The sequence below is a fragment of the Dama dama genome, chromosome 11, assembly GCF_033118175.1.
Source record: "Dama dama isolate Ldn47 chromosome 11, ASM3311817v1, whole genome shotgun sequence".
NCBI lineage: Eukaryota > Metazoa > Chordata > Mammalia > Artiodactyla > Cervidae > Dama > Dama dama.
Genome location: NC_083691.1, coordinates 90854729 through 90873665, shown reverse-complemented (window position 1 = coordinate 90873665; position 18937 = coordinate 90854729). Strand labels below are relative to the sequence as shown.

At 35.4% G+C, this 18937-nt stretch overlaps 1 protein-coding gene across 8 annotated transcripts in view; it reads left to right on the top strand.

Annotated features, from left to right (window-relative positions):
• The window catches only part of EXOC6B (exocyst complex component 6B), a 662376-nt gene that overhangs the window by 352335 nt on the left and 291104 nt on the right, over positions 1–18937 (top strand). For all 8 annotated transcript variants that reach the window (XM_061155703.1, XM_061155706.1, XM_061155701.1 and 5 more), the window contains 5 exons: positions 2338–2409; positions 3127–3224; positions 4735–4840; positions 5696–5805; positions 14151–14262. In XM_061155703.1, the coding sequence (XP_061011686.1) occupies positions 2338–2409; positions 3127–3224; positions 4735–4840; positions 5696–5805; positions 14151–14262 (498 nt within the window). The remainder of the gene's footprint in view (positions 1–2337; positions 2410–3126; positions 3225–4734; positions 4841–5695; positions 5806–14150; positions 14263–18937) is intronic.

Below are 18937 nucleotides of genomic sequence, written 5' to 3'. Positions count from 1 at the left end.
AAAGAGGTTGTTTTGGAGCTTCTGATATGCTGGTGCTGATCAGTTATGTTTGCCTGGTAAAATTACATGTATAGGTTTTATTTATTATTTTCTTCATGTATACTATATTCACAGTTATACAAAATGTGAGAAGGAGGAAAAGCAAGGAAGGAAGTCACAGAAGGATAGAAATCAAAGATTAATGTTGTTTTCTTGAGATTTATGACTACCATAATAGAGAAATTTAATTCTAAGATTAAATAGATAAAACTGCATATCTTTCTGTGATCAAGAAGACAAAGTCAAATATATAACCCCAATATAGAGCAGAGACACAAAGAGATGGAAAATATGAATGAAAAGTTAAGAAACATGGATAATTGATGTAGATTTTGGTTGTATATAGTAGAGATTTAGAAATAAAATATAGTCACAAAGCAGGGGACCTTAATAATTAAGTGAAAGAGGGGAAATTTCACTGCAGTAGAAAATGACTAGATTATTACAGCTGAAAGGATGCATCTTTTTGTCAGGCAGAGTAAATGAAGCAGGCAGTTTTCTCAGGTCTGAAGTTATGTATTTTAGTTTGAGTGCAAAAGAAAGATATTTCCAAAAACATGAGGATACAAAGTTTACTTTTCACCCATCCTATCTTACTGATGTCTTATCAAAAATGAAAAAGAAATTCAAAATACGAGATGGGGTGAGAATAAATAAAATGTGTGCAAAAAGTGAGAGTAAAACTGATAGATCAATCTAAATAACTGATCAATTGTTTGTAAGTGAAAGTCGCTCAGTTATGTCCAACTTTGCAACCCCACGGACTGTACAGCCCATGGAATTCTCCAGGCCAGAATACTGGAGTGGGTAGCCTTTCCCTTCTCCAGGGGATCGTCCCAACCCAGGAATAGAACCGGGGTCTCCTGCTTTGCAGGTGGATTCTTTACCAACTGGGCTGTCAGGGAAGCCCATTGTTTGTAAAGTTTAATGCTCTTAAGAATCCCTACAAGAGGAGTGGCTTAATGTTTAAAACGTTTTTAAATACAGATTATTTCAAGTAAACAGTGGACAGAAAGTATATGTTATTAATAACCAGTATAAGATAATTTGAAAAAACTAATCCAATGAAAAACATGAAAGGATACAAAAAAGAAAGAATAAATCATTGAAAACAGAAAACTTAAAATAAGATGGCTAGAATAGGTCCAAATATGTCAGTATTCATGAGAAACATCACAGTTAGAAAGTATTATAGTTTGGTTACTAAGAGAGATTTCTACATTAAGAATATATAGGAAGGTTAAAAATGAAGAATGGGGAGCAGAAAGGGCAACATTCTTCAAGAACACTGGATTGAATTTAAAGATCATTAAACGGGAGAAGAGAGCAACATTTTGTTTTGATAATATTTTTAACCCATCAAAAAGACAGTAGCCCATTTACTGGAAACAAGCAAGCATCAGTATGTATATAAACAAAAACTGATAGTAGTGGGACGAGAAACAGAGGCCACACCACTTCGGGAGAATTCAACATGCCTTCCTTAGGGATTGAGCAGTTAAGTAGAGAGCAGGTAACCAAATTATACTTAAGGGAATTTGAATATCAAAAGTTACTGAAAAATAGTGACATAATACATCTTTGTAAAGAAGATGCCTTCCAAGTCATTTCAGTTTTCAAATTTGTTAAGAGATTATACATTGAATTTATTTGTAAATTTTATTTTCTTCTGTATTATATTTATTTTGTATGTTCCTTGCATTGTTGTGTTTCTTTTTGTTGTTCAATTGGAGTTACCTGTGATTTGCCTGTCTTACTGATTTTATATTTAACTTGAGTTTTTGGTTTCATCGATTACATCTTTCATGTCTTCTCTGTGTTATTAATGTCTGCTTTTTCTTTTATCAATTTTGTTCTCTCATTTCTGGTTTATTTTGGCTTTTTTAGCCTAGCTTCATGACGTTGAGTTCTTAGTTTATTATAAGTCTTTTATGTTTTCTAATGTTCACATATAAAGATATTTTTTTAAATGGCATTAGCTGTATTCTATAAGTTTTTATATGAACTTTTTTTTTTTTACTGTTTGTTTTAAAATAATATGCAGTATCAGCTTTGCTTTCTTCTTTAACCAGACAGTTATTTAGAAGTGTGTTTTTAAATTTCCAAAAGTTAAAAATGTAGATCATTGGTTATTGGAGTCTTTACTCAGTCTCCCCTAGCTATATCTGGTGTTATGTTAAACCAGGACGGGTTTCCAGAGAGCCTGCACCAGGTGAAGCATTAAGTAATTGAATAAATAAAAAGTTAGTTTTGTTTTTAATAAATACATTTTTCCTCATTGTTTTTTATTTCCTTTAGTCTTACTGCTCTGATCCAAACCTCGTGTTAGATTTGAAGAACCTCATTGTGCTTTTTGCTGACACACTTCAGGTTTGTGGCTTATGTTTATGTAGATTTAACCTAGATGAGTGTTTCGTCAGCTCTAAATCCTTTGATTGTCTATCTAAGCTTGAGTAAGTACCTTTTTCTTTCTAGTTGTGTTTCTTCTTTTCCTAGAGCTAGGTAATTTTTATCTCTTTGTAGTGTTTCCTGGTCATTACCTTGTCTGTTATGTTCTCATAATTTGTTCTCATCCCCCTTTTTTTCCTCAAAGCAAATCAATTAATTGAACTCACTGCATTAGTTCTTAAAATGCTCCTAATTCAGATATAGTGTCTGAGTGATTTTGGATTTTCTTACCTACTATTTTGAATAATGATTATTGATATGAACCATGTATAATATTCACTAGAATAACATTAGAAGTGGGTAAGATTGGTAGCATTCTCATTTTCTGACCCTACTCCTGAAAGTTGCTCCTTACAGAAGGAGTTATAGGGAAACCTTCATTGATAGTTATATCCAATATACATTAATTCTAATATTCATCTTTTTATTTTTTTCTGACTGGCTCAAATATTTTGGTATATATCTTTTAATTATTGAGGATAAACAATAGATATTAGATGGGAATGGAAGATTCTTGTATCATGGTTTTATTTAAATTGTTGTCCAAAGAACAAAATTATCTTTCAGTGCCTAATCTCTCTTGTGTTGTTTAAAAAACATCACCTTATAAAATGAAGCTTTTTTCTTATTTTGTTTCAGGTGTATGGTTTTCCTGTAAATCAGCTTTTTGACATGCTATTAGAAATCAGAGACCAGTATAGTGAAACTTTGCTAAAGAAGTGGTCAGGTATTTTCAGGTGAGAAATTATCTATAGTTGTGTGTGTGTGGGCACGCATGTTTGTACACTCGTCTTGATACTTAAGGGTTTTCAGGTATAATAAGCAACAAGTGTATGTGGCTTATTTTTTTCTAGGTCTGTTTCCAATTATGATTGGTAATTCAATTAAATAGTTATGGTGTCCCAAATAAAGTTCCCAAGACATTCAATCTCTGGATATTAGTGCCTACTCTGTGAGGAGTCCCCAAATGCCCAGATTTGTTTCATTGAGTAAATGCCAGATACCTTGGTTCAGACCAACCAGATCACCTTGTGTCATCTTAATTTAATTTTTTATTTTCTCTTTGGGAATCATGCCTAATCTATGTCTCACTTGTAGGATAGGGCTTTTAAACCCTTTTGAAAAATTTAGCTTTATTGAAACTTTTTTGAAGACTCACTCATGTTATTCCTCATCTTCTTATTCTCCATAGCCGAAGAAGAGATCTATTACAATCTAATATTTGAAGCATATCATTTAAATAGTTATTGCAACATGCATACAACAATAAGAAAATTATTGTATTACATCTCCACTTACAAATATTTCCTTGGACATGTTTTCCTCACACATAACTCATGTCAGCTCACTTGTTTCTTCTTTTGAAGTGATCTTTCTGCTTACTGCAGGACCACTTCCCCAGATCAACTTACTTTGTTTTCAAGTTCTTATAGCTTTATGGTATTACATTGTTCCATTAATCTTACTCTTCACATTTTAGAAACATATAGTTGATAATTATGTAGTGTAACTCATTAGTGTATTAATATAAATGTTTGTATTTCTAAAAAGTCCTATTTATTAATGATATAATTTTCTTTAGGGGAGATTATCTTTTGAAAATTAGTATCATGATATATCTAATCTGAAGCCTTCAGTAAATTTCTTTTTTGATTTTGGTAGTATGGTCTCTGCTCTGGAGAACTCCTAGTCTAGTTAAGGACACAGAATCTTTGGATGAAGAAAAAGTCATTCTTAATATAGAGCAGTAGATGAAGTACATGAACATAGTTTGATAAAATAGAAAATCTAGTATAGAATTAAAGAACATAATTAAAAAGTCTTTATTTTTTTTTTTTTTAAGAAAACATATAAAACCTCTTTGCCTTCTCTAGAGCTCACTTTTTTTTTTTTTTTTTTTGGGTTGCTTCTTATTTGCCTTAAGGCTTCAACATGTTGCCTTGAAATATTCTGTCTGAGCTATAAATCTCAAATACTATGAGGTCATCTTTATTTGTTTTAGAATGCAATTTTACTTCTGTGTGTTTTTTTTTTTTTAAAAAGATGTCCTTACCTAAGACCAAATAGCTGTACTGTAAAAGGAATAGATTAGGGACTAAGAAATGTTTATTTGAGGTTGTGGTGAATATACAACCCTTTGAGTTCCCCTGAAAGTTATTTGTGATCACTCTACTGATTAACTCACCTCTCTTTCCTTTTTTACTTTATCCCTCCCTCCTTTCCTTTCTTCTTTTATTTTCTTAATAGAAGCATACTTGATTCGGACAACTACAGTCCTATACCAGTAACAAGTGAAGATATGTATAAAAAGGTGATAGGACAATTCCCATTCCAAGATACAGAGCTAGAAAAGGTAAGGAACACTAAAATAAACTTCTCTGATTTGGTGTCCTCTTAAAGCTTTCTCTGTGTCAGTCTCATTAAAGGCATAATTTCTAACTCAATGAATTAGGAATCTAAAACAGCTTCAAAGGATGATTTTTGGGCTTAGAGGAACAGAAGTTCCTGTTTAGGGAACCAATCAGTAAATGGCGTTGGGATGTTATCCACCTCTGAAGTGTTTAGGAGATTTCTGGCAGTGTTTCCTTTTGATTTACACTTTGAAATATTTGCTTTTCTTATACTTTGAGGACATTTTATCCCCAAAACATACAGTAAAATTTACCATGCTATATAATTGTATTGGTTTTGACTGTGCTCTGTGGTATATGTACTACCACAACAATGTTGCAGAACAGTTCCATGATTCCCCAAAATTAAATCATGCTATACCTTCTTAATCAATTACTCCTCAACCCCTAGCTTTTGGCAACCACCTATCTTGTTGCTATCCATCTACTTTTACCTTTTCTAAAAGGCCTTATAAATGGAATTATATAGTGTGTAACTTTTTGAGATTGGCTTCTTTTACTGAAGATAATGCTTTTGAGACTCATCTAAGTTGTTGCACGTATCAATAACTCATTCCTTTTTATTGCTGAGTATGTATCAGAATTTGTTTATTGGGTTTTACAGGACATTAGAATTGTCTATTTAATTTAATCTTACTCTTTTTAGCATTAGAAAACTTTCACAGATATGTTTTTAAAATGTAAAGTTGTTAAGGCAGTTCCTAGTGTGCAAGAAAATCTCTTTTGCATTTTAATTAGTTAATAGGTATTTTCAATGTATGCTCATTTGTAACTCTCATTAATTCTTGCTTTTACAGCAACCGTTCCCAAAAAAGTTTCCATTTTCTGAATTTGTGCCAAAAGTTTACAACCAAATTAAAGAATTTATCTATGCCTGTCTGAAGTTTTCAGAAGATCTTCATCTAAGGTATAGTATGAAATCATAGAAGTGCAATAGATACTGAGATTATGGCTCTATATACATAAATATTCTGGGATACTTTTGATGTTCCCTTCAGTTCCAAGTTTGAAAGTCTTAATATTAGCCCTGTGTGGTATGCCACTGCCCTATTTATATGGTCAGGTAAAAAAAGGGAAGTTGGAAACTCTTGAATAATTTCTTTTTATATTACTTACCTTATTCTCTACTGTTTTCTTTACAGATTTGCATTTATAGTGAGATTCACCAGAAAAGAGTAATATAATATTCTAGTTTTTACATTATATTGATGAAATGTTAGGCCAGTAGAGGAGTGGCATGTGAAATTCTTGCTGTCCAAGGGAATCTCAAGAGCCTTCCCCAGCATCACAGTTCGAAACCATCAATTCTTTGGTACTAAGCTGTCTTTCTGGTCCAGTTCTCACATCTGTACATGATACTGGAAAAACCGTAGCTTTGAGTATGCAGACCTTTATCAGCAAAATGATGTCTCTGCTTTTTAATACGCAGTCATGTGAGGTTTGTCATAGCTTTCCTTCTTGGTTCTTTGATTCCTCTTCTCTTTCTGCCTTTAGAGTGGTATCATCTTCATATTTGAGGTTGTTGATATTTCTCCTGGTAGTTTTGATTTCATTTTGCGATTCATCCAGCCTGGCATTTCGTATGATGTACTTTGCATATAAATTAAATAAGCAGGGTTTTTGTTTTTTTAATGGTATGCAATAGGTCTCTCATGCTTTCTTTACAGTTTTTCTCTTTGTTCCTCTTTCTGTTTTTAAATGGCCTCTTTTCTAATGCCCCAATTCTTTCTTCTGCATTATTTAGTCTGCTGTTGATGCTCTAAGAATTTTTCAATTCTTTTGTTGTATACTTCAGCTCCAGGATTTGAGTTGGGTTCTTTTTTTATAATTTCTATATTAAGCTTCTCATTTTACTCATGCATTGTATTCCAGATTTAATTTTGTTGTCTGTGTTCTCGTGCGTATTATTGAGCTTGATAAGATATTTCTGATTCTTTTTAGGGTAGTTGTACATCTCGGTGTCTGGGAGTCACTATGGCCCTTGTGTTTGCTTTCTCTGGTGCTGTCGGGCTGTCTGATTCTCTCTGGGCCGTGTAGCTTTGTATCAGTGCCTCTGCCTCTGTGCTTCCCCGCGGACGTGGAGATGCGTGTCTCCCCCAGGTCCCAGGGTGGCAGGACTATTTCTGCTCCCTGCCGGCAGGGGCCTGGAACCAGGCCACTGGTCTACTTCGGGCTTCACAGTTAGAATGACTGATAGACTGTGGCTCTGCAACTGCACTGAGGAATTCATCTGGGGGCACTTTTGGGGTTTCCTTCTGGTGGGTTCCTGGGAAAGTAGGGTTTCTCTTAGATCATAGTTGGGAGTGGCTGGAGCCAGATTCCAGAGCCACTTCAAGATCCACAGTGAGACTGAGGCCGCTGGGCCTATCTCTAGGGGCATGTATAGGCATGTCTCCTGTTCGATCCCTGGCAGGCGCAGCGGCCTCCCAGGGTACAAGTGGGCAAAAGCCAGGTTGTGTGGGCCCTGCAGCCTTGAGTCAGGTTTGAGATGGGCGGCCCTTCCTCCAGTTGCACGGAAGGTTACTGCTCCAGCAGGTCTCTGAGTAGGCAGGAGTGTTCCTGGTCTGTGGCTATGAGTATATGGGGCCACGTTACAGGGATTTTTCAGTAGTTGCAGTCAGACAGAGGTTGGAGAACTTGCCTAGATTCATGAATGAGCATGTCTCTGCCCAGTCATAGGCAGGCAGGGTTGGAAGCTAATAGGAGCTGGAGTTGGGTTGTGGAACAATTCAGTTTACAGCTGGAACTGAGGTTGGTGGACCTATTATCCAAAGTACAGGTTGGCATGACTCTTCCTGGGTCGTTTTTCAACTGGTGATGGTGGCAAGGCCAAATAGGCCATGTCCATAGGCTGTCAAGGGTCAGGGTCTGTTTCTAGGTCTGTCGGTAGGACTATGGTTAGCAGGTATGCCACATGAGTGAGTTTATGCTTGCCTTCTAAAAGCAACCCTCCTTGGTCTTGGATGATACCAGAGTTTAAAGTCTTCTTTCTTCAATCCAGCGTTTCACAAAAGTACTTTTGTCTTTGCTTGCCTGTCAAATTATTGTTGCTGAGAAGGGATATGAATGCAGGACTTCCTGTTCGGCTATTTCTAATGTCCTTCCTCTATTTTTAATTGGTCTTATAGAAAATTGCTTGTATACATGAAAAATAATGATAATATCTGGTAAAGAAATGTAACTATAAAAGTAAATATATGATAGTAATAGGACAAAGAATATGATTGAGGAATTTGATTTACTAATTAAGGATTTTACATTATGTATGAAGTAGTGTGATCTAGAAGAACCACTGAAAAAATGGTCAAAAACATGAAGGAAGTAAAAGTAATAAGCCAATAATGAAAATGAAAAGGAATCGTAGAAAGAATACTCAATCCAGAAACAACCAACTGAAGAGTTAAATGGGCTATAGAACAGGTGGAACAAATAGAGATCAACTAAGGAAGCAGTAGATTTAAATCCAGTTATAACAGTGTTCCATGTTTACTTGAATAAAATCTGTATCTGTAGTTGTTGAATGTTGTATTCTGTAAATGACAACTGGATTAAATTTGTTAATATTATTGTACAAATTTTCTGTATCCTTTCTTTTGTAGGTCTGCTTTTTCTGATTGTAGTTTTGTCTATTTCTCTTTTGAGATCTCTCAAGTTTGCTTCATTTATTTGAATATATCTTTTTAAGTTTATGCACAGTTTGAATTGTGATAGCTTTTTGTTGTAGTCATCTTTTTAATTCCATGAAATGTCCTTCTTTGTGTTAAAAATTAAAAATAGTATTGATGTCTTGCTTGCCTTGTATTAATATAACTACCACTTTCTTTTATGGTATGCATTTGTCTCTTCTGTTACTTAACCTTTTTTAGCATGTTATTTTCAGATAATTTCAACATTACAGAAGAATTTTTAAAATGTTGTGCTGAACTGAAAGCTTTTTCCCCAAATTCTTCAGTTTTTGAAATGTTACCACATTGACTTTATTACTTCCTTTCTCCCTCCTTTACTGTCTCTCTATAGGTACCTATGTGTGTTTAGCATTTTAATCTCTTACATGGTTCATATTAATTTTGATTAACAAGTTAAGATTTTTCTGTTTTCTGTGTATAGTTTCCACTTTTCCTTTTGTAATAAGTAATGTTTGTGTTAAAGTACTTTGAGACCATGTATTTATTCTTTTAGTTACTAGATGTCTTTCACTATAGTGTTCATTAGTGATTCTTGCCTGAATCAGTTTTTTTTTTCTGATAATTTAGCTAGTATAGGATTTTTTATTCCTTAAGGGGCTACTTTGTTGGTGCAGCAGTAAAGAATCTGCTTGGAGTGCAGAAGACTCAGGTTCAGTCCTGGGTCAGGAAGATCCCCTAGAGGAGGAAATGGCACCCACTCCAGTGTTCTTGCTGCGACAGTCCCATGGAGGAGAGGGAGAGGAGCAAAGACGAGCCTGGTGGGCTGCAGTCTTTGGAGTCACAAAGACTCAGACACTGCTGAGCAGCTGTGTGTGTGTGTGTGAGTGAGAGAGAGTCGCTCAGTCACATCTGACTCTTTGTGACCCCATAAACTGTAGCCTCCAGGGCTCCTGTGTCCATGGAATCCTCCAGGCAAGAATACAGGAGTGGGTTGTCATTCTCTTCTCTGGGGAGCAACTGAGCGTGTCAATATGTATTACTTTACATTCTGTATTAGGGAGTCCTTCTGCATTACCTGTTTACCTGTCCATTTATCTTTCTATTTGTCTACCTATGCTCTCCTATTTACTGTATTAGACTTATAGATTTTTACATCATTCAGTCAAGTTGTTCCTTTAATGACCTTATTCATTTTGATGCTCAGATGGTCCCAGATGTAGCTGGTGTAAGCTACCTCAAGGTGGCTCATATGACATGTTGATGCACTTTTGTCATTTTGGGCAAATTTCCTAACTTAATCATGATACCATTAATTTTTTCAAGGAGCTCAGTTCTTTTTAGTGCTGATTGGCATCTTGACAGTAAGATCTGGCCATGTGTCCTTGTATTTAAAATGTGTCAGTTTGAATCAACAAGTAGCTAGGTATTGGTTTTTTATTCATTCTGTCTATAGAATACTTATTCTATTACACTAACTCATTTAGTGATTTATGTGGATTTAAGCCTTGGATCTAGCTATTGTTTTTCTATTTGTTCCATTTTTTTTTTTTTTTAGCTGCTTTTGTTCCCCCTGTTTTCCTTCCTTCTTCTGGATTACAGTCTTTTAGTATTATGATTTAGTTTCCCTATTGGCTTACTGGAGTATAACTTTTAGCTTTATTTATTATTTGTTTGTATTTTTTCTGGGGATTACAATGTATATCCTTAAGTTATTAGTTTATCTTGAATAATGATATGTAACTTTACATGTAATTTAAGAATCTTACAGCAATATAGTGTAATTTACCTTTACACTTTTTAATATTGTTGGTATATACTTATACAGTTGTTTTTAAATGCTAAATATGTTATTGTTTGTGCTTTGAACATTTAATTGTATTTTAAAATTCAAGAAAGAAAAGTAGTTCATTATACTTATCCACAGATTTGCTATTTCCAGGCCTTCTCATTCTTTCTTACAGATCTGTTATGACTTGGTGTCATTTTCTTTCAGTGTGAAGAATTCTTTTAGTTATTCTTTTAGTGTATATCTGCTGGTTTTAGATTTTCTTAGCTTTTGTTTATCTAAAAATATTTTTTCATCTGTTTTCAAAGTTCTCCCTCTCCCAACCCGTTAAAGATGTTATTTCTCTGTTTGCTTTCATTGTTTCTGAAGAGAGATAAGCCAGTAGTCTTACTGTTATTCATCTAAATGTACTGTCTTTTTTTTCTGGTTGTCTTTAAGGTTTCCTCTTTATCTTTGCATTTTGCTGCGTTTGACTTTCTTGTGAGATTTCATTTGCATCACCTCTTGGGGTTGTGTTAAACTCCTGAGATCTGTAGGTTGAGACCTTTTGTTAGGGTTGGAGATGATGCTGCCAGTTTACCCTGAATATGTCCCTTTTCTCATTTCTCCTTTGGCAACTCGTTGTTGTTCAGTTGCTCAGTCGTGTCTGACTCTGTGTGACCCATGGAAATTGAGTGATGTTGAGCATCTTTTCATGTGTTTGTTAGCCATCTGTATGTCTTCTTTGAAGAAATGTCTGTTTAGTTCTTTGGCCCATTTTTTGATTGGGTCATTTATTTTTCTGGAATTGAGCTTCAGGAGTTGCTTGTATATTTTTGAGATTAATCCTTTGTCTGTTGCTTTGTTTGCTATTATTTTCTCCCATTCTGAAGTCTCTTTTCACCTTGCTTGTAGTTTCCTTGTTGTGCAATTCAATAACATTTTTGGAAAGGGTGGCAATAGGCCAGAGGTTATCATTCAGTTAAATATCCTGTAAGAATATTTTGAGGTATCTTTTCTTCTCCTAACTGAATTTCCTACCTGGATTCCTTACAGTCTTATTTATTTCTAATAATTTTGTCTTCTGCATAATAGACAATCTAGTTTGCCTACACACTTAGTAATTTAAGATTTTTAATTGAACTATATACTAAGCCTATAATTTTATTCTGTAGAAAGAGAGATCAATAAGATAAAATTTGTGACCTTTGCTCACAAGCAATAAATTATTGAAAAAGAACTGCTTACAAATCTACTTATGTTTATTTCTTGATAAAGAAGTATCAGTGCAGTACTGACTTTATTTTGAAGAAATATTTGTCTCAAAAAGTATCTTTTATAGAGTGTCTTGGGTGACACTTCTAGGGGCTTGTGAAAGGTGTATGGTTTTGGAATTTTGTTTGTTGATTGTAAGATTTATTTTTAAAACTTTGTAAAGATAGTTTTGGAGTTATTTTCTTTATGTTTAGTTTCCTTTACTGAATAAAAAGTGTCATTATTGATCACTTTTGGAATAGTAAGGATTATAAAACATTTAGGCAAAATTACATTATTGGTTTATTTTCAAAGTCAGGGAAAAAGGGAGGGCCAAGATAGATGTAGGGAATTAAGAAGTACAAACTACTATGATTGAATTAATAAGCTACAAGGATATGTTATACAGCACAGGGAATATAGCCAATGTTTTATAACCTTAAGTGGAATATAATCTTTATAAATTTTGATTCATTTTGTTGTCTACATGAAAGTAATAAAATCTTATAAATCAATAATAAAGGGCAGAAATGGTAGAGACCTAGTGGATGCTGAAGAGATCAAGACGCGAAAGAATCCACAGAAGAACTGTACAGAAAAGATCTTCATGTACTAGATTACTACAGTGGTGTGCTCAGTCACCCAGAGCCAGACATTCTGGAGTTCAAAGTCAACTGCTCTTAGTAAAGCTAGTGGATGTGACAGAATTCCAGTAGAACTATTCAAAACCCTAAAGGATGATGCCTTCAAGATGTTGCATTCAATATGCCAGCAAATCTGGAAGACCCAGCAGTGGCCACAGGACTAGAAAAGGTCAATCCTCATCCCAGTTCCCAGGAAGAGTAGTACTAAAGAATGTGCTAACCATCAGACAGTTGCACTTATCTCCCATGAGGTCATGCTTAAAATCTTGCATGCTAGGTTCAGCATTATGTGAACCAAGAACTTCCAGATGTCCAATCTGGATTTAGAAAAGGAAGAGGAGCCAGAGATCAAATTGCCAACATTCTCTGGATCATAGAGAAGGTTAGGGAATTCCAGAAAAACATCTACTTCTTTTTTATTGACTACACTAAAGTCTTTGACTGTGTGAATCATAAAAAAACTGTGGAAAGCTTTTAAAGAGATGGGAACACCAGACCATCCTACCTATCTCCTGAGAAACCTGTTTGCAAGTCAAGAAACAACAGTTAGAACTAATGATTGGAACAACTGATTGCTTCAAGATTGAGAAAGGAACACGACAGGACTGTCTGCTGTCATCCTCTTTGCTTAACCTATACAGTGAGCACATCATGAGAAATGCTGGGCTGGATGAGTTGCAAACTGGAATCAAGGTAGACAGGAGAAACATCATCAACCTCAGATATGCAGATGATACCACTCTAATGGCAGAATGCAAAGAGGACCTAAGGAACCTCTTGATGAAGGTGAAGGAGGAGACTGAAAGATCCTGCTTAAAACTAAGTATTATAAAACTAAGATCATGGCATCCAGCCCTGTACTTCATGGCAAATAGAAGGGGAAAATGTGGAAATAGTGACAGAATTCCTCTTCTTGGGCTCTAAAATCACTGTGGATGGTGACTGCAGCCATGAAATCAGAAGATGATGCTTCTTGGCAGGAAAGCTTTGACAAATCTAGACAACGTGCGAAAAACAGAGACATTGCACTACCGGCAAATGTCCGTAGGGTCACAGCTGTGGGCTTCCCAGTGGGCTCATGCAGCTGTGAGAGCTGGACTGTAAAAAAGGCAGAATGCCACAGAATTGACGCCTTCGAACTATGGTGCTGGAGAAGACTCCTGAAAGTCCCCTGGACAGCATGGAGATCAAACCAGTCAATCTTAAGGGAAATCAACCCTGAATTCTTGTTAGGACTGATGCTGAATCTTCAGTATTTTGGTCATCTGATGCAAACAGCCAACTCATTGGAAAAGTTCCTGATGCTGGGAAAGATTGAGGGCAGAAGGAAGATAGGGTGTCGGAGGATGAGGTGGCTGGGTGGCATCCCCAATGCAATAGACATGAACTTGGGCAAGCTTCGGGAGATAGTGAGGGTCGGAAAGGCCTGGCGTGTTGCAGTCCTTGGGGTCACAAAGAGTTGGACATGACTGGGCAACTGAACAACAAGGAGACATAATATGAAAGATGATGACATAGAAGCAGAGATATTTTTCTGTTTTTAAGGAGCCTTTATCAGCTAATTGTGCAGGAAGGTTACAAAGAGATCAGCTTGAAAAATTATGAATGTTAACTGTGAAGGAATTTGAATGTGTGGGAGAAATAAGGTTTCAGGACACAGAATCATGTTAGAGGATTCTTTCATGAGAGGTAGTGTAGCATAATGTTTAAGTGTTGTAGGCTTTAGATCTAGACTGCCTTATTAAAATCTTTTTTTTTTTTTGCTATCTGCTCAATACTAAAATTATTTCATATGGTTATTGTGAGGGTTAAATGAAGTTTTATACATTAAAGTATTTAGAACCTAATTTCTGAAGTACAATAAATATTTCCTGCAGTTATTATTATTATTAAAGTACTACTGGGGCCTTGTTTGCAAAATAATTCTCCTACCTATGACTGACTCTTGATACTTCCTTTTTAGCTCAACTGAAGTTGATGACATGATTCGTAAATCAACAAACCTGTTGCTAACTAGGACTCTAAGCAACTCTCTGCAGAATGTCATTAAAAGGAAGAATATTGGACTTACTGAGGTAACTCTGCTATTATTGGAGGCAGTCAAGGCAATATGTGAATAGATCTCCAAAGCTCTGGGGCTTGTGTGTAAACTAATTACAATTTTCTGTGTTCTGTCATGTTATTCATGGGCTCATGGTGAAAGTGCAAAATAAATTCCTTGTAGTTTTCTTTTGTTGCCTTGGAGAAATCCAGTATTTTTTGGAAAAGTCACTTTTTTTCTCTCTCTCGTTATCTTCATTAATTTAACTGGTTTTCCTTTCTGAGGTTATTGGGTTAAATTTCTTATTATTTGCCATTGATTATATATTTAAAAAATTCTTGATTGGAGAATACAGTGAATGTCAGGATCCTGTTTAAAATAATGGCACTTTGAGTACAACATACAGTATGAAATCACATTTTGCCTACGTAAGTCATTGATGCCAGGGATATTAGCATTCATAGTCATTGGTTAGTGTTAGATTCAGATTTTGTTTTGATACATTAGGAATATGAATAGTAAATTACTCTTAATTAGCATGTAACTGGGAATTTAGGATTGAGGAAATGTGAGAGAAAGGCAGTTGTCACATTTCTGTGGAAGCTTACACAATCTCACAAAGGATGAAGGGATATTGTACTTATGTTGAGGACAGTATCTTGGCAAACTGAATATCTGATGCATTGTCATAAGTCCTAAAATTTAGAACGATGTGAAATTTCCCTTTTCTTATAAACCCAGGTTTGTGTGGGAGTCTCAACCTGCCATTTTATGGAAATCATAGTGTCAAAAGTGAGAGGTTGGAGGAATCTTCTTCACAAGCAAAGGGAAAGGCTGTTGGACATCTGTTTTACCTATATAGGTGGTATAGTTTCAAATTCAGTTGGTCTAGAAAATTGACATTTTTAGGTATATGTTACCAAGGATGAATATTAGAAAGTGATCAACGATACTGACCCCTAGGTAAACATAGCTGGAAGCCACGTGAACATCTATTGTTATTTCTGATTTTGGAGTGATTGTTTCTTTCGCTGTATTAATATTTTAAAATACTGTATTATAATATATAAATAGTGTATTACAACACGGGACATTGGCAGTGATTGAATTCTACTTATAACCAACAAATTTTTATAGTCTAAAGTCACATTTGACATTATTAGACGATCCCTTCACTTTGCAGTGCTTTGTTTCTGTTGCCTGATATAGAAGTGTTAGGTATTGCCATTTGTGTCTGAGGATAGGCTAACTTCTTTTGTAATCAGGAACGCTACAAAAAACCAAGTTCGACTGAAAATTTGGCAGTCCTTCTGCTTTTGCAGATTATTCTGTTCTCCTTTTCTAAATCCCAAGTAGGACAAGAATTTTATTTATGAACTACTTCTTCATTAAAGCCCTTGATATAATTCTGCTTCTGCCATTTGATTTAGCAGTCTCTTAAAAGCCATTTTATTTAATTATTTAATTTTTATTTAAGTTTAGTTGATTTATAATACTGTGTTAGTTTCGTGTACCCCCCCCCCCCAAAAAAAAAAAAGAAATCCATTTTAAACAAGTATCACAGCAGGAATGTGGTGTGGTAGAAAGAGCTTTGGCCACAGAAGACTCTGGATTTAGTTGTGACTATGCCATTGATTTACTGTAGCATTTTAAAAGAAGACCTAACTCCTTAGCTCTTCAGTTTTTCTGACTCCATTGTTCTTTTCTTTTTTTTCTTTTTTTGGTATTCACTCTTTTTTTTTTTTTTTTTTTAATTTTTTTTTATTTTTTATTTTTTTAATTAGTTGGAGGCTAATTACTTCACAACATTTCAGTGGGTTTTGTCATACATTGATGTGAATCAGCCATAGATTTACTCGTATTCCCCATCCCGATCCCCCCCTCCCACCTCCCTCTCCACCCGATTCCTCTGGGTCGTCCCAGTGCACCAGGCTGGAGCACTTGTCTCATGCATCCCACCTGGGCTGGTGATCTGTTTCACCATAGATAATATACATGCTGTTCTTTCAAAACATCCCACCCTCACCTTCTCCCACAGAGTTCAAAAGTCTGTTCTGTATTTCTGTGTCTCTTTTTCTGTTTTGCATATAGGGTTATCGTTACCATCTTTCTAAATTCCATATATATGTGTTAGTATGCTGTAATGTTCTTTATCTTTCTGGCTTACTTCACTCTGTATAATGGGCTCCAGTTTCATCCATCTCATTAGGACTGATTCAAATGAATTCTTTTTAACGGCTGAGTAATATTCCATGGTGTATATGTACCACAGCTTCCTTATCCATTCATCTGCTGATGGGCATCTAGGTTGCTTCCATGTCCTGGCTATTATAAACAGTGCTGCGATGAACATTGGGGTGCACGTGACTCTTTTAGATCTGGTTTCCTCAGTGTGTATGCCCAGAAGTGGGATTGCTGGGTCATATGGCAGTTCTATTTCCAGTTTTTTAAGAAATCTCCACACTGTTTTCCATAGCGGCTGTACTAGTTTGCATTCCCACCAACAGTGTAAGAGGGTTCCCTTTTCTCCACACCCTCTCCAGCATTTATTGCTTGTAGACTTTTGGATAGCAGCCATCCTGACTGGTGTGTAATGGTACCTCATTGTGGTTTTGATTTGCATTTCTCTAATAATGAGTGATGTTGAGCATCTTTTCATGTGTTTGTTAGCCATTTGTATGTCTTCTTTGGAGAAATGTCTGTTTAGTTCTTTGGCCCATTTTTTGATTGGGTCATTTATTTTTCTGGAATTGAGCTGCAGGAGTTGCTTGTATATTTTTGAGATTAATCCTTTGTCTGTTTCTTCATTTGCTATTATTTTCTCCCAATCTGAGGGCTGTCTTTTCACCTTACTTATAGTTTCCTTTGTAGTGCAAAAGCTTTTAAGTTTCATTAGGTCCCATTTGTTTAGTTTTGCTTTTATTTCCAATATTCTGGGAGGTGTGTCATAGAGGATCTTGCTGTGATTTATGTCGGATAGTGTTTTGCCTATGTTCTCCTCTAGGAGTTTTATAGTTTCTGGTCTTACATTTAGATCTTTAATCCATTTTGAGTTTATTTTTGTGTATGGTGTTAGAAAGTGTTCTAGTTTCATTCTTTTACAAGTGGTTGACTAGTTTTCCCAGCACCACTTGTTAAAGAGGTTGTCTTTTTTCCATTGTATATCCTTGCCTCCTTTGTCAAAGATAAGGTGTCCATAGGTTCGTGGATTTATCTCTGGGCTTTCTATTCTGTTCCATTGATCTATATTTCTGTCTTTGTGCCAGTAGCATACTGTCTTGATGACTGTGGCTTTGTAGTAGAGTCTGAAGTCAGGCAGGTTGATTCCTCCAGTTCCATTCTTCTTTCTCAAGATTGCTTTGGCTATTTGAGGTTTTTTGTATTTCCATACAAATTGTGAAATTATTTGTTCTAGTTCTGTGAAAAATACCATTGGTAGCTTGATAGGGATTGCATTGAATCTATAGACTGCTTTGGGTAGAATAGCCATTTTGACAATATTGATTCTTCCAATCCATGAACACGGTATGTTTCTCCATCTGTTTGTGTCCTCTTTGATTTCTTTCATCAGTGTTTTATAGTTTTCTATGTATAGGTCTTTTGTTTCTTTAGGTAGATATACTCCTAAGTATTTTATTCTTTTTGTTGCAATGGTGAATGGTATTGTTTCCTTAATTTCTCTTTCTGTGTTTTCATTGTTAGTATATAGGAATGAAAGGGATTTCTGTGTGTTAATTTTATATCCTGCAACTTTACTATATTCCTTGATTAGTTCTAGTAATTTTCTGGTAGAGTCTTTAGGGTTTTCTATGTAGAGAATCATGTCATCTGCAAACAGTGAGAGTTTCACTTCTTCTTTTCCTATCTGGATTCATTTTACTTCTTTTTCTGCTCTGATTGCTGTGGCCAAAACTTCCAACACTATGTTGAATATTAGTGGTGAGAGTGGGCACCCTTGTCTTGTTCCTGATTTCAGGGGAAATGCCTTCAATTTTTCACCATTGAGGGTGATGCTTGCTGTGGGTTTGTCATATATAGCTTTTATTATGTTGAGGTATGTTCCTTCTATTCCTGCTTTTTGGAGAGTTTTAATCATAAATGAGTGTTGAATTTTGTCAAAGGCTTTCTCTGCATCTGTTGAGATAATCATATGGTTTTTATCTTTCAATTTGTTAATGTGGTGTATTACATTGATTGATTTGCGGATATTAAAGAATCCTTGCATTCCTGGGATAAAGCCCACTTGGTCATGGTGTATGATTTTTTTAATATGTTGTTGGATTCTGTTTGCTAGAATTTTGTTAAGGATTTTTGCATCTATGTTCATCAGTGATATTGGCCTGTAGTTTTCTTTTTTTGTGGCATCTTTGTCTGGTTTTGGAATTAGGGTGATGGTGGCCTCATAGAATGAGTTTGGAAGCTTACCTTCATCTGCCATTTTCTGGAAGAGTTTGAGTAAGATAGGTGTTAGCTCTTCTCTAAATTTTTGGTAGAATTCAGCTGTGAAGCCATCTGGTCCTGGGCTTTTGTTTGCTGGAAGATTTTTGATTACAATTTCGATTTCCTTGCTTGTGATAGGTCTGTTAAGATCTTCTGTTTCTTCCTGGTTCAGTTTTGGAAAGTTATACTTTTCTAAGAATTTGTCCATTTCATCCAAGTTGTCCATTTTATTGGCATAGAGCTGCTGGTAGTAGTCTCTTATGATCCTT